Consider the following 14,039-nt stretch of genomic DNA (forward strand, 5'->3'; position numbering starts at 1 on the left):
GGCAAGAGTCACTCAACCCCTGTAGATACCCAGTAAGGGCTTGTTTTCCCAGCACAATCCTAATTTTGGAGGATTTTAACAACCTAAAACAAAAAAGCCCTGACTTCAAACCCTTGGGCTTGTGCTTAAGTATTCTATAACTCTGGGAGCAGACCTGTAATTTATTCAGTGCTTTTTGGTGTTGAGGACAATGGGACCCATTCTCATTGAAACCTTCAGGAACTGCTGTAATACAAGTGTTAAATAATAGTGAGCAATACTATTGAAATAAAAGGGAAAAGTCACATATCCAAATGAAAATGTGAATTATCATCAGAGGATATTGTTCTTGTGTGTGAATTAAAACTATTACAGCTGTTATTTTGTCTCCCATTCTGATTGCAGAGGTAGATGAAAAATCCTGGTTTTGACTAAACTCATTTTTTGAGAAGGAAAACTAAGTGTAAGAATGATTTAATCGTATGAATTCAAATAGGGTAGGAGTTTGAAAATAACTAATATGTAGCAGGTTTGAGTGACAAAGTTTGCATGAAAGCTACCGAGTTTGGGGGAATAACATTTTAGTTATAATGTGACTTTTTACTAGTTCTTTTCCCTAGACCACTTTGTTGTAGAGTAAGGAGAGCAAAGTACATGTTAAAATCACGGAGATTTGAATGTCCTGACTAGAAACAAAAATTGTGTGATTAAAGGGAAAAAAATATTACCAGCGTCTGAGGACTTTGTGGTCATTCTGTTTGTAGACAACTGATGTTTCAGATCAAGTTGTTTGGCAGAGAAACAACATTGTTCTTGGCCCCAGTGAGTACAGTGAAATGCTGCTACTGCTACACTAGTCCATATTCAGCTGCATTTCTCTGTATTCTATTATGGAGTGGTATAGCATTGCTTCTGCCTGCTTTTTTTTCTTTCGTTTCCCCGCCCCCTTCCTTTAAGAAGTATAATTCTTTGATTTGTTCTATTTTTTCCAATTTCAATTTTCAAGAAACAAAATTATTTTCAAAATAGACAGAAAGCTGTACTTCAGCATTCTTCCTCTGTTGCTTCCACTCAGTTCCAGGACTGTCATGAACATGCTGCAGCCTCCAGTGAGAAATCCAAACAGGTGAATTAGATGCTTCAATTAAATCTAAAAACTCTGGGTAGTTATATCAGGTAATTTGCTACTAGATATTTGCAATTTTCTGAGTAGGTTTTTATTTCATTGGACTTTGTTGGATATCACTGTGTTTCGGTTGAATATTTAGGTTTTTTCTCACCATGAATGTTTCAGCCCCTAGAAAAATGGTCTTTGGTGGCTGAAAAATCTTTGTGCTGTATTGTGTCTTGTGATAGACTTGCCTTGATCAACTCCATATATAATGAAGGGTTTCTACCATGTTAGAAGACCAGAAAGTTGTGCCAGTTTCCTTTCTAGAATCTTTTACCTCTTACAATGCAACTAGCCTAATACACTAATTCAGCTTTCACTTATCTACTGGCTTTCCACATTAATTTGCTGATACATTTAAACTACCTCAATGCAGAATGTGTATTTTCAACAGCCGTTTCAAAGTGTTATTTGCTTGTACTGAGTCATAGGTAGTAGCTCCGCTCTGCTAGTCTTGCAAAGGAAAAGAAGAAAAAGGCAGTCTGTACAGCGGGTGTACCTGCAGTGTTTCCTCTCCTCACACAGACATAACTTCTCTTTCAAAGCTGACATATCAATTGTTCTTCTGTGGCAGAAGACCACTTTTGTTGCTTTCCAGAGTGAGACAGGTAGACGTGCAATGTTAATTAAGTCCTTTATATGAATTGCAACATGACTGTAAATTTGGTTAATCAGGCTGGATAGGATGAGGTGAATGGGGTTGCATGTACAAGCACAGACCATCATAATTAAGACCAAAATGGCAAATTTAAGACATGTCTCATTGGAACTTGTTATGCACTTTAAGTTATATAAATTCACATCTCAAGAACAGTTTCATTTCTTGAACAAATCTTATGTACATCTGCTCGGTTTCAGACCTAAGAAATGTTATTTGGATCTATTAAACTGTCCAAGTATTTTTCCTTTTTAGCTAGGCATTTCTTGCTGTATAAATGTCATCTCCTAAAATTATTTTTTATCAGTGTTTCTCATCAGATCATAAATGAACATTTTAGTAACCACAGCTGAAGCAGATGACCAGAAGTATGCTACCTCTTTTTTAACCATTGTTCTTACGTGTTATCCCTACATGTTGAAGAAGAGATTAATGAATGCAGTAAATACTATTCCAACCCAAGGGAACAGTTGAGTCAAAGTATAGTCTGCAAGATGTAGAACATACCAAAGCACACTGAAATCAGGCTTAGTACTGTGCAAGACATTAAAAGTCCTTACAGTGCACATGGAAAAGTTTAGTTACACGCATTATTTTGTATAAAATATTACCTTTTCTGTTCTCTGACTTCCCAGCATCAATCTTGAATTTAAGAAAAAAAGTAAAAAAAAAATATCAGTAAGTGCTTATATATGCTTGTGTAAAAGTGTAATGGGTGCTCCTTGTCATAACACCACTCGAGCTATGAAGTTATTACAGTTTTGTGGGACTGAGAATCTCACTCCTTATGCTTTCTGTGGTGTATGCAGAAATGCTGTAAAATACGCTATATGCTAAATACTTTGTCCTTAAACTACAGCCTACTTCAGTTTGCATTTAATTTTCACGTAGTCTTTACAATGATCAGGTATGCCAGAAGGTGCTGTGATTTTTTAATGCAGAGATTTGTGCTGATTCCATCTGCTGGTAGAGTTTACCCAGAGCCCCCAACAGGAAGGTTTGCTATATTCCAGGCATTTTCCGCCTTGATTTACTTACCCGCCTCCTTCCAGCCTATACACACTCTGTGCATGCTTTTCAGATCGAGTAAGTGAGAGCTTGGGTGACAAATCAGACTGGAAGCATCTGTTTCTGCTTCTGTGTTGGAAATGCTGAGACAAAAATAAACTGTATGTAAAGTGAGTTAGTGCATTTATCTGACATAAGTTAATTTTGCAGATGATGCTTCACTGGCTAAATTGTCCCTGAAATTGGGCTACTACTAAAAATAAATTTTGCATTTTATGGTAGACTAAAAGAAACTAATAACACAGATGTACTGTAGAGGACATAAAGATTCCTCAAAAGTACACAACAAATCTGTATTTTAGTAACTGAACATACCGAATAGGGGTTTTCAGCCGGGTCTGAACTTTGTTGTTGTTGATGTTAGCACTCTTGAAGAACAGGACTTTTCCATTTGAATGTAGGTTTAGGAACCTGTGTTAGCAACTATTTGCCTTTACAATCAAGCATATCAGAATCAGATTTTCAAGCCCCCTGGATTTAGGATTTTAACATTTATTTACTTATTTTAGTCTTTTAAAATTATTTCAGACTTGTCTGGTATCTTACAGTTTATCGAGCTATTGATTTAATAAGATACTGCTTTCCAAATGTATGTTTTCTTATGTGCTCTCTTTAAAGAATTTTATTCCGTAACTGTTGTGTTTAGATGTTTGCACTGGGAAATTTAAAGCAGGTTGCTCCAGGTTGCTCTTAGGAAAAGAAAAAGACGAAGAGTAATAATCTTTTTTATGACAGTAGCACTATAAGATTTTCTTGTGCAGCATAAACCTCACAGCTAGCGCCTACAATTTCAGATGCTTAGGAGCTATTTCATCATAAAATGACCAAGTTGCGTTTGGATTGGTGCAGTTCTCTTACAGCCAGTAAAATCCTGACCTTTTTAAACCAGGATTTTGAAGAAATTTTGTATGTTCAGCTTTAATAAAGTTAAATATATGAATAAAAATTAGGAGGACTGAGACCACAATGTGGTTCTGTTTCTCATGTCTTAGGAAGTAATTACAGAGAAAGAAGAAGATTAGTATGTATTACATCAGCTTTCCCTTGAGTAGAAAACCAAAGGTTCATTCTGATAACTTGTGTGGTATTAAGTAGATTATGCTTTGTAAGCACTAAGGTTTTATACCTAATTCCCGAAACTACAAGTAATCTTAAAAGATGTCTAATAATAATTTGAATCAAAAATGCATTTATTGGCACACATAAAAGGCAAACGGTCATGCTGATGTAGTATGCAGCATTCTTTCTCAGCTGTCCTGCACTGCTGCTGCAAAAGGGAGAGTACTTCTGCTCAATAAACTTTCAGTATATCACAAAACCTAAAAGCATCCTTAATTTAATAGTTCTCGTAATATCACGTCTTCCCTGGTTGGCAGGAGAAATGTGTAGCGTTTGGTAACACAGCATTAAGTATTTTGAACCATACGTATGAGCATGTCAAACATACAGGTTTGTATTCCACATTGTGTTGTGGAATACTCTAGCTTTTAAAAGATATGCTAATTACATGTCCAGTTAATATAAATGCTGACATTATTTCTTGCTTAAAAAATCCCTGAAGACTATGCAGGAAGATTACAACTCAAACTTTACTTTTTGTTGTTGTTGTTTTCTGGACTTTTTTCTCTTCTTTTAAGGAGTTGGAGACATGAGGTAGACCCAAATTTCAGTCTGTTTTTTAATGTCCTTGTGCAGACTTGCAGTTATAGAAATTTATAACTACATTTAGTAATTTTTTTGTTGTTGTGGCCCACCATCTATGATAAAGTTTTTCTATCCCCCAGAACTAACATTCTTTGCTCACTTGGGCTATCAGTCTACAAAGCCACAGCTGTTCTTACTGTGCTTTCACCAGTGCTATGATATGCTGAATAGAAAAGGGATTCTGATCTCAGCTGCACCATTGTAAAATATAGTTTTATATTTGATATGTTTCCACTGAGGTCAGTTGAATTTTTATGGATTTTCATGGCTGTAACTGAGATGAGAGTTCAGTCTCCAGTCTCACTAGATTTTTCAAAGCCCTACAACATCTCTTCCTTAATTACCTTCCCGTTGTAGCAATTCTTTCTGGCAATAGATACAGGTAATCTCATGTTTGGATTTCAGTTAGAAGTCCCTTTTTGCAGAAGCCCATGATTTTCTTCACAAGTGTCCTTTTTAGACCAAAGTTGTAAATCCGGTTTCTCAGTCACTTGGAGCTAAAGCAAATAAAGGATTTGAGGACCTAATGCAAGACAAAGGTGTGTTATCCAGCACTGGATAAAGCCTCCCCAGTGCTTCTGTGATTGCTCCCATCTTCCTCTGTTGCTGCCTAATTATAAGCTCTTTACCCACCTGCTGTTTTGACTAGACAATTGTGAGTGGGATGGGACTTGTGGCATAGGTAGCATGGTGCCTCACTCAGGCTTCAGCCAGGCACAGATCCTCAAGCTAACAGAAGTCAAGTTCCTCAAGGATGCCAAACTAAGAGGCAGCCTCAGCTCACGCCAGTGTAGTTCCAGCTGGATAAAGCTTTTCACAAAATATTGTGCTTTGTAGGGCGATATCTTGGCAGTAGCTTCTCCTTGCTTTTTATGTCAAAGCTTAGCATTTGTCATACATACCTAAGGAGTGGAAGCCATGGGAACAATTTTCTCCATCCTGAGGGAATTAAAATCTGTCTCCCCCTCACCAAATCATTTCCTTGTTATTAAAGAACTCTTCCAACTCTGGACAACCCTCTTTGGTTTGAAGCTTTTCAATACACCCAAGGAACAAAGCAAGTCATCAGTAAGATGCTGTAGGCTTGTGGTTAGAGCACTGGAACATGTCAGAAGTTTGAGATGTGTTTGTTATTAACAAAACTCAGGATTTGTTCATGACTGCTTGGTGTAATATGTGGAGTTATCCTGGAAGACTTCCCCTTCTAGATGAATGCAGTAACCACAAAGCTATTTTATAAAGGTAGAATATCACTGCTGTTTGTGTATTTAAAAAAAAAAAAAAAAAAGGTCATTTTTTTCTAGGCATCATCTTTCCTACAATTAAAATCTCACCTGTGAGATGCTACGTTTATCAGAAATCTTGAATTATGGTAGTTTCTTCATTATAAGCATATCAGGCCTATGATATATTACTTAGGCAGACCCGATCTCATCAGTGAAAAAAAAGTTGCCAGGCATCCAGCAACACAAGAGTCCCACAATTTGTGTGAGTAGGTCATCTGATGAATTTGTGATGCAGACCTTTGTTGTTTTTCTGCCTGGTTTGAAGTCTCATACTCTAATTAAGTTTGGGACGGTAAGATTAGAAATATGGTAACCCTAACGTTTTGTACTGCGTTATGAGGTATGTATCCATCCTTACTGCACAAGGAGCACAAGTACTTGCTGCAAGGTTCTGGATTCACTTCTGAAGATGAAGTTGATCAAACTTTGATTCAGTCTGCATATTCTGAACAAAATCAGTAAAGGAAATTAAATGTATTTAATTTGCATTCAGTGGGTTTTTTCTACTGTGAAGGTTTTTTGGGGTAAACATTTTATCGTAACTGTGAAAGAGTTATAGGAAAATCATCATGTTTTGTGGTCTGATTGTTTCCAATTTCCTTGGAAGAAAACTAAATTTTGTGTACAAATTCTGTTATGAACAAATTTGTTTTGTTAATAAAGTATTATGGTAGTGTACAAAGCTGTCATAAAAATGGGGGATCCTGGGTACACAATGCCTCCATCAACTTTCTACCCTGATACCTGATCATGACAATACCAGTAGTGCTGTCAAACATGTGCGGCTTGTGTAACAGACAGTGTCTTGTACATTCTTAACAGGTGGTAGAATAATAATTTGAGAAAATAAAACCCTTTGAAACTGAAAATGTTTGCTCCTAAGAAAGGGAGCCTTGGTATTTTTCTTATAGCAATAAACAGGAAAAGCGCTTCATTTTGGAAGGAAAATTTTAATGTGCTAAATTTTTGTAGCAGTTCAAAGTTATTGAAGTACTACATTGTCAACAAGAGTTGCAGGTCAGCTTTGAAGTTTGTTAGTAAAACTTGTCTCCTGCTATAAGTACAAGGAGACGTCTTTGCCTGTGCGCCTGTATGATGTTATGTAGTAAACTTTTAGTTCCAGATTTGTTGGTTAGGCTTTGAATTGGTATTTCTGTAAAGAGATAGAAATAATGAGCATGTTTTGCAATTATCTTCTTCTCAGTGTATATTTAATATGAATTCCATCTTATAAGGGGGTTAGAAAACAAAATTTTTTCACTGATTATATGAGAAAAATAGTAGCATAGAAGATAGTAAGAGCCATATTTTAGCATATATCAGCCCGCCATATCTTAATTTCAGTGGGATTGATGCTATAATGAAGTTCTATATAAATTTTAACTGAGTCTGTTCAGTTATCTGATTTCCCTAAAAGTTGTATTAGTTTGCTCTTTCATGAAGCTGGGGTAGAAAAAGAGAGAGAAAAAAAATCACTACATAACCAATTGTCCCTTTGTTTGAAGGTTCAAGCTCAAGTGCGACATGCAAAACTCAACTTTGACAAACTGAAGACTGACGTCTGTCAAAAAGTGGATCTTTTGGGAGCAAGCAGATGCAACCTCCTTTCTCATGTGTTAACAACATATCAGGTATCAAAAAAACCCTGTTGACCTCCAAAAGAAAGATTTCCTGTTAATATGGGTTTTTTTAAGAGGTTACCATGGCAATATTCAATTGTAAGAATATATAACTAGTATTGGAGGGGAGATGTGAAATTTGCACTGGAAGCAGATTGGTGTTAAATCTAACATTGCATTGAAATTTTATCCTACCTTACAGACAACACTTCTTCATTTTTGGGAAAAAACTTCACACACAATGGCAGCCATCCATGAAAGTTTCAAAGGTTATCAGCCATATGAATTCACTATGTTAAAGGTAAGGAATATATAGATATGTTTGTTTGCCCAATGATAACAAATAAAAGCCCATACAAGGATGTAGAAAGTACACATTCATGTTTTGTCTGAATATTGTCTGACAATTTTATCCTTATCCTGTCTTTTCATTTAAATACGGGTTTTCTGTTAAATGCGCTTCTGGCTAGTAGGATCAAACACTGCATGTAAATGCAGTGACTAAGGGACCTGTTTCAAAGACAGACATTATTCAGGGCTGCACTTAAGTATGTGTTTCAGTGCTAACTAGGATTGTGTTTGATTGTTCCAAAAGAATCATAAAATCCAGCAGAATTAGGGCTTTATGTTGCCCTCCAAAATCTTGCAAGTGAACTAATACTACTTTGCTTTTGTGTCGGTTCTTAAAAACTCAGGTTCTTTAAGAAGACCTTATTGGACTGAATATGAGTACATGGATGCTCAGGGTTCCCACACGTGTTTTGAAGTACTTAGATTTACTGTCCCTTAACTGCTGTGGGAAGTTCTGCTTGACTAGTGGTATTTGCTAATACTTTCTAATCTTTGAATATGCAATATGTGCAGTATCTGATTGAAGTGTGAGTTAAAAATTTCACCGATATAAGGTGTTGGATATCTTATGATTCGTTCCATACCCAGATAGGATATCATGATAATATGATTGAATATCAGGTAGGTATTTGGGTGTCTAAAAATAAGCACTGAGCACTGAGTATTTTCCTGGTCACGCCTTAACCTGCATAAGAAGTTTCTTTGCCATTGCAAGCTGAGGTTCAGTAGAGGAATGGGAAAAAGTGAAAAAATTCATTAACTTTCCAGTTATCCCCATAGACATTTTGTCCTGTAGTTATTTTCTACAATGTAATAACTACGTGATTAGCTGATCCTGTTTGCATGGGAGAAAAATAACATTTGTCTGAAGGTGGTCTGACGGAAGTGTTACCAGCAGGAGGAAAGTAAGGAATGAACAGCTTTGGCAAAGCTGCTGTTTTCTTGGAGAGAGACAACCCAGTTGAAAACAATTACAAGTCATAGCCTCAGTCCATGAAAGTTTGTGCATCTGACATGTAGAAGTGAGGTTGGGCTGCACTCTGCTATATAGCCTGTGGCCACCCCAGAGCTCCTGGAGAAGCAGCACCTGAAGGTATAAGGTTTAATTCACGCCAGCTTACCAAACTTGTCTGTACATGACTATGCTATATTTAAAGTTGTTTTCTAGAACATGGGTTGGGAGGGAGCGGTTTCTGAACTTTGAAGTGCATAAAGAGCTTGTGGAGACTGTTGCTCCTGCAGCTTGAAACATCACAACAGACCAAACAAACAAATTTCAAGCTCAATCTCTCCTGACCAGAGGACAAAAATAAAAAGAGGCTCATAAACTGTTTCATCTTACCCAGCCTCTGAAGAATCCTGTCTTGCAGAAGTCCTCGTTTCCTGTGAAGTTAACATAACTCAAAGCTTCTTTCTTGAATATTTCACGTCATGGAAGATGGGGTGTAGCCAGAGCTTTTGTCAGGTTTCAGCAGGACAGTTGGGTATAGTTGTCTTGACATTGCTAGTAATTGCCTACAGACTCACCAATTCAACTCCAAACCAGAAAAGAAAGTCCCCTTTATTTCTCCACCATTGACTGCTCAGGAGCCTTGGTACCATGCTGGTGGGGTGTTCACCTTAACCGCCTGATGTTAGAAGGTTTCTGAGGAATTTTTCCTCTTTGCTTTGATGCAGACCAATTTCAGTCTAATTTCTGTAGGTAGCTTATATTGTTGCTGGGTATTTATTTTTCATTCTCTTTCATATCTAAAAATGTGATCACTTCAACAAGACATATGTTTCAAAATGTATAGTTACATTTAGACACCTTGGAGAGGAACTTGTACGGAAAATGCACCTGTTCTGGAGTGTGAAGTACCCTTGTGATGGAGGATGAGAGAGTTTTGGGGATGCTTATCTTTTGAACATCCTCCTTTTAGTATAATCTGAATTTGAAATTAGGTTGGGAATCTATGGTGAAGAAATATAATCTATATTGAGTCCACAAACATGTAACAAGCACTCCCTTGAAACAAAAAGTAACTGTCAAAATGGTTGTGAATACTGTAGTGTAGGATGCAGCCTAACTTTATTATGAGAATCTTAACCATTTTTATTGCCGGCCTCCTGCACTGAAAAGATGCAATTTCCTGGTTTTGCAGTGATAGGTATGCTGAGAAATGATGCTAATCAGGAGGTAGTTTTATACTACAGGATTTCATGGAAGTCTGTACTTTCAGAAAACAGTTGCTTGGGAATAACACTATGTTACTGCCTTTTAGTATTAGTTCTTTATTTCTTTCAGTTTCTAGAGTATAGGATTATATTCAGTACAAAGTTAAGTCCTCCTCCATGATCTCTTTTCCCCCAATTAGTAGTTTTGTTTGTTTACATTAAATGATTGCTAAGAAGATTAAATAAAAATCTGGTGGTTGCATCAGATGAGATTCTGTTGCCTAAGAGAATAGGTGCCTGCTGCTACTTCAGGTGCTTTCCTAAGGTAAGTCACCTCACCTCTACTTGCCATTTCTGAAGGCTGAGGGACTTCCATGAGTCCCGTGTCTCCTCTGCTAGACCTGGGTGTAGAAAAAAATAGATGTCCATGGTTAGGGAACTGATCTCTACCAGTCATATCGTGTTTGTGCCAGAGTAAGGATATATTAAGAAGGAGCTGCAAGCTAATTCTACGTTGAGATTACATGGTATTTTTTTATGAAGTGTAATAAATGGCTACAGGTGATGTAGGGCAAGTTTCTGACGGAGAAACTTTTGGTCTAAAATGTACCTGATGTAGATGCCATGTCTGCTGTTGACTTTATGCATTAAAAATATACAATTAGAATATATAATTCCTTAAAACATACATAGAATACTTCACTGTGCCCATTTCTATGTTTAATTGGGAGTTGCCCCTTTTAGAATACTTTTCCCTGTCCTAAAAGATCTTAAAAGGGATCTTTTCTAAAAGAAAATTTTTAATTTGTTGCTTGCAAATCATTTTTGTCTTTTATGATTCCAGTTCTTATACTAGCAGCTTAATTTTGCTCATACAAGTGATCCTTCTGAATTAAACTAAGCATACATGTATGTAGGATTAGTATTCTACTTTAAAACAAGAATTTAAAGAAACTGTTAATATTTGACTTAGACATAGATTGTCTCACTGAAAAATTAGAAGGTGCTATGCACTGGAAAATTACTATTTGTATTTTGTAGTATGAATATATTAATGTACCGCGTGTACCTCAGGAAGGAGACTCTTAAATGCCTCTCAGGATTTTTTCTGGAAAGAAAACATTGTCTTTAGAGATGTTTGCCAAAGTCCCTTAACAAAAAGCAGCCCATTTGTTTTCTTTGCTTCAGGGTATATGCTGAGAGTAGTATAATTATGCTATTGCAGCTGTATTTCCTAACTGCAAGTTTTATGCTTGATGAAAGATGATTATTAATGTGCTAACAACACTATGTATCATAATGTAAAAGTATCTGTTACTGTATCCATTGCTGTAATATTAAAGATGATGGGCTTCTGTTTTGGTAAGCCTTTAAGGTCTCGTTGTCTTGAAATACCATATATCAAATGAATTAAACTTTATTTCAGAGGCTACTTTTCATGAATTATACCTCCTTCTAATTTCTGTCACTGTTTATTTGCTTTAGTTATTTAATTAATATTTAGTTACTTTTTTTACGTTTTAATGCTGTAATACCAAACTTCCTGAAGAGTTCATATGAGCCTAGAAATAATAATAGCCCTGGTAAGGGACTTAAAAGGCGTAAATCTCAGTGCATCAATTTATTTCCATGCAAAGCGGAACACTGCTGCCTGTGTATGGTTTGGAGAACTCTGTCCAAACGGGTACTACGACACTGTTGCCCTCTGCTGACCTCAGCTGTAGCCTGGTATCCTTTCTTGTGTCTGTTTGTTGCACCATGACTTTACTCATAGGCAAGATTGCGTACAATTTTATCTTTCTGGGGTTTTTTTGGTTGTTCTTTTGGGGGTTTGGAGGTTTGTTTTGGTGATGAATCTCCATGAGGAAGTTCTGAAGTTACCTGCTTTTCTACTTCTCTTTCAGCTCTCCCCCCAAATGAAACATATCCAAGGGTTTTTTTCCCTCAGTGGTGCTGCACTTCTCCATATGCATTGTGATGTCCTAGGATGTATCCAGGGCTGCTGGAGTTGCCCTTAGCATGTGTTGCTTTAATTCTTTCTTCGTCCAGAGGAAGCACATTAGTTGTCCAAGGCACTTGGGGGGAACTGTGAGTGAGCTGAGCATGTTGTTGACATTTTGGTGATTTATCTGCAGAGGACAGGTTTTGTGTGCAGTCCAGATGACCTTGGCTTGGCTTGAAAGCAGCCCAGATGTAGGTGAAGGAATTTTCTAAGTGAGTAGCAGTCAGCCTAGGAACAGTGCCTGAGCTGGAATCAGAGCTGACTCTGCAGCAGAGGAACCCCTTGTCAGCTTGCGTGTTTAGTCGGAGTGCCGGGAGCAAGCAAAATATCACCAGGTGACTGTTTTTTGTTTTGGTTGTAGACAGAGGATAGGCAGAGTGAATGACTGTGAACTTGCTCTGCTGGTATCTATGGTCTTACCCTGATTTTTAGAGTAAAAGAGAAATAAAGAAGCTAGGAAGAAAGCTTTCTAAACACAAGAGGATCCTACCTTCGGTCACAAACGGGTGCAGCTTGCAACAAAGTCCATGTGAGTTCACACAAGCACCCAGATGGGTGCTGGGATGTTACACTTTTGTCTGCTCTGAGCCAGCAAAGTCAGGGAGGGACGCCTCATGCACACAACTGAAGTGTGCTTGCTTTTGTCTGAACTCATCTTTATAGCCTTGTTTAATCATTACACTTTCTAGATGATGGGACTTCTTCCCTTCTTCTGATGTAACCTGAAACAATTAACAGAATATCAGAGTTTCATTTCTACATGTGCTGACAGTAGCGATCACATTACCGTGGGTTCTTGTTTAGAAAACAGTTTACAATGGCTTTTTAACATTCAGTTTTATCTCATATGCATTCTGTAGTTGTTTTTTTTTTTTAATCTTTTCAAAAAGATATCTCAGTTCATAGCGTACATTGGGATGTGGAGTAGAAAGAGGCAGGAGAGAGGAAAATGTCATTATTTGCTATCAGAATTGGAGGGAATATTGTCTAAATTAAATTGCTAAATTGAATTATTGTATTAAAATACAGCTGGTGATTTTTAACAATTTTTAGCATAATCTCCATTGAAACGGAAGCTGTATTTCAGAGCTACATTTATTTTTCTAATACGGGAAATATTAACTGCCATTATTGTCATGCTGTTTCCTTCCCAAGGTACTTACGAACTCCATTTCTATATGCTGCTTCCGTGGTTTGATCACAGTCCTTTAAATATAGATTTCCTGAAACACTCATGAAGGAAGCATCGTAAAACACAGTTCCTTAAAGAAGGATGCCGATTTCTTTGTATTTTGCTTAGTGAAGGTGCAGAAGACTTCTGATAGTTTTGTTTAAGTTGGATAATTAGGCAGTACTTTTAAAGTAGTTCTGTGTGTTGTTCAAAACTATTGCATCCTTCTTGGGGCAGGCTCTGTGCTGCTATACTTAGTGGCAGACAGAGCACCACAACTATTGCACCATCATCTCCTGATTACAGTGAGCTGTGTGCCCTGCGATGAAGGTATCCAAGACAGTTCAGGTGCCCACAGCAGTACAGTCCCCATAATGCAAAGCTCTGCTGTCTTTCTCTGCGCTGCACTTCCGTGCATGTGAAGTGCATATTCTTAGGTTTTTTAACTCTAATCCGGGGCCTCTTGGAGTCAATGGAATAATTCCCATCAGTTTTAATACTACAAGAAGTGCAATCTAATCAGTACCTGGTAAAAATGCAGTTAAAGGTAACATTAATTTGTAGGTGATCTAGCTGAGGCGGCTGGTGACCATTATTCAGAATCCAAGAACTGCACTTACAAGTGGTTCCGGTTAGCACTGTTACAGTTTCAAAAAAAAAGTGGCAATCACAGAATAAGGTAAACTTCTTTAATGCCTCTATTTATTATTGCTGCTTTTGTGATCCCTCATCTTTTTTTCGCATAATGTCTGCAGTGCTCTATGTGCTTATGACAAATTAATCTGTGATATTGGATAAAAGAACTCACTGAGGGGGAAAAAATGCGACTGCAGTATACAACAGGTCTAAAACACTGAAGTAAACATTTCCTCA

The 14,039-nt window shown here is 37.2% G+C and overlaps 1 protein-coding gene across 4 annotated transcripts in view; it reads left to right on the forward strand.

Moving 5' to 3' along the window:
* The window catches only part of ICA1 (islet cell autoantigen 1), a 75,593-nt gene that overhangs the window by 41,941 nt on the left and 19,613 nt on the right, over positions 1-14,039 (forward strand). For all 4 annotated transcript variants that reach the window (XM_064444543.1, XM_064444545.1, XM_064444541.1 and 1 more), the window contains 2 exons: positions 7,372-7,497; positions 7,688-7,786. In XM_064444543.1, the coding sequence (XP_064300613.1) occupies positions 7,372-7,497; positions 7,688-7,786 (225 nt within the window). The remainder of the gene's footprint in view (positions 1-7,371; positions 7,498-7,687; positions 7,787-14,039) is intronic.

This window comes from Phalacrocorax carbo, chromosome 2 (assembly GCF_963921805.1).
Source record: "Phalacrocorax carbo chromosome 2, bPhaCar2.1, whole genome shotgun sequence".
In the NCBI taxonomy this organism is placed as follows: domain Eukaryota; kingdom Metazoa; phylum Chordata; class Aves; order Suliformes; family Phalacrocoracidae; genus Phalacrocorax; species Phalacrocorax carbo.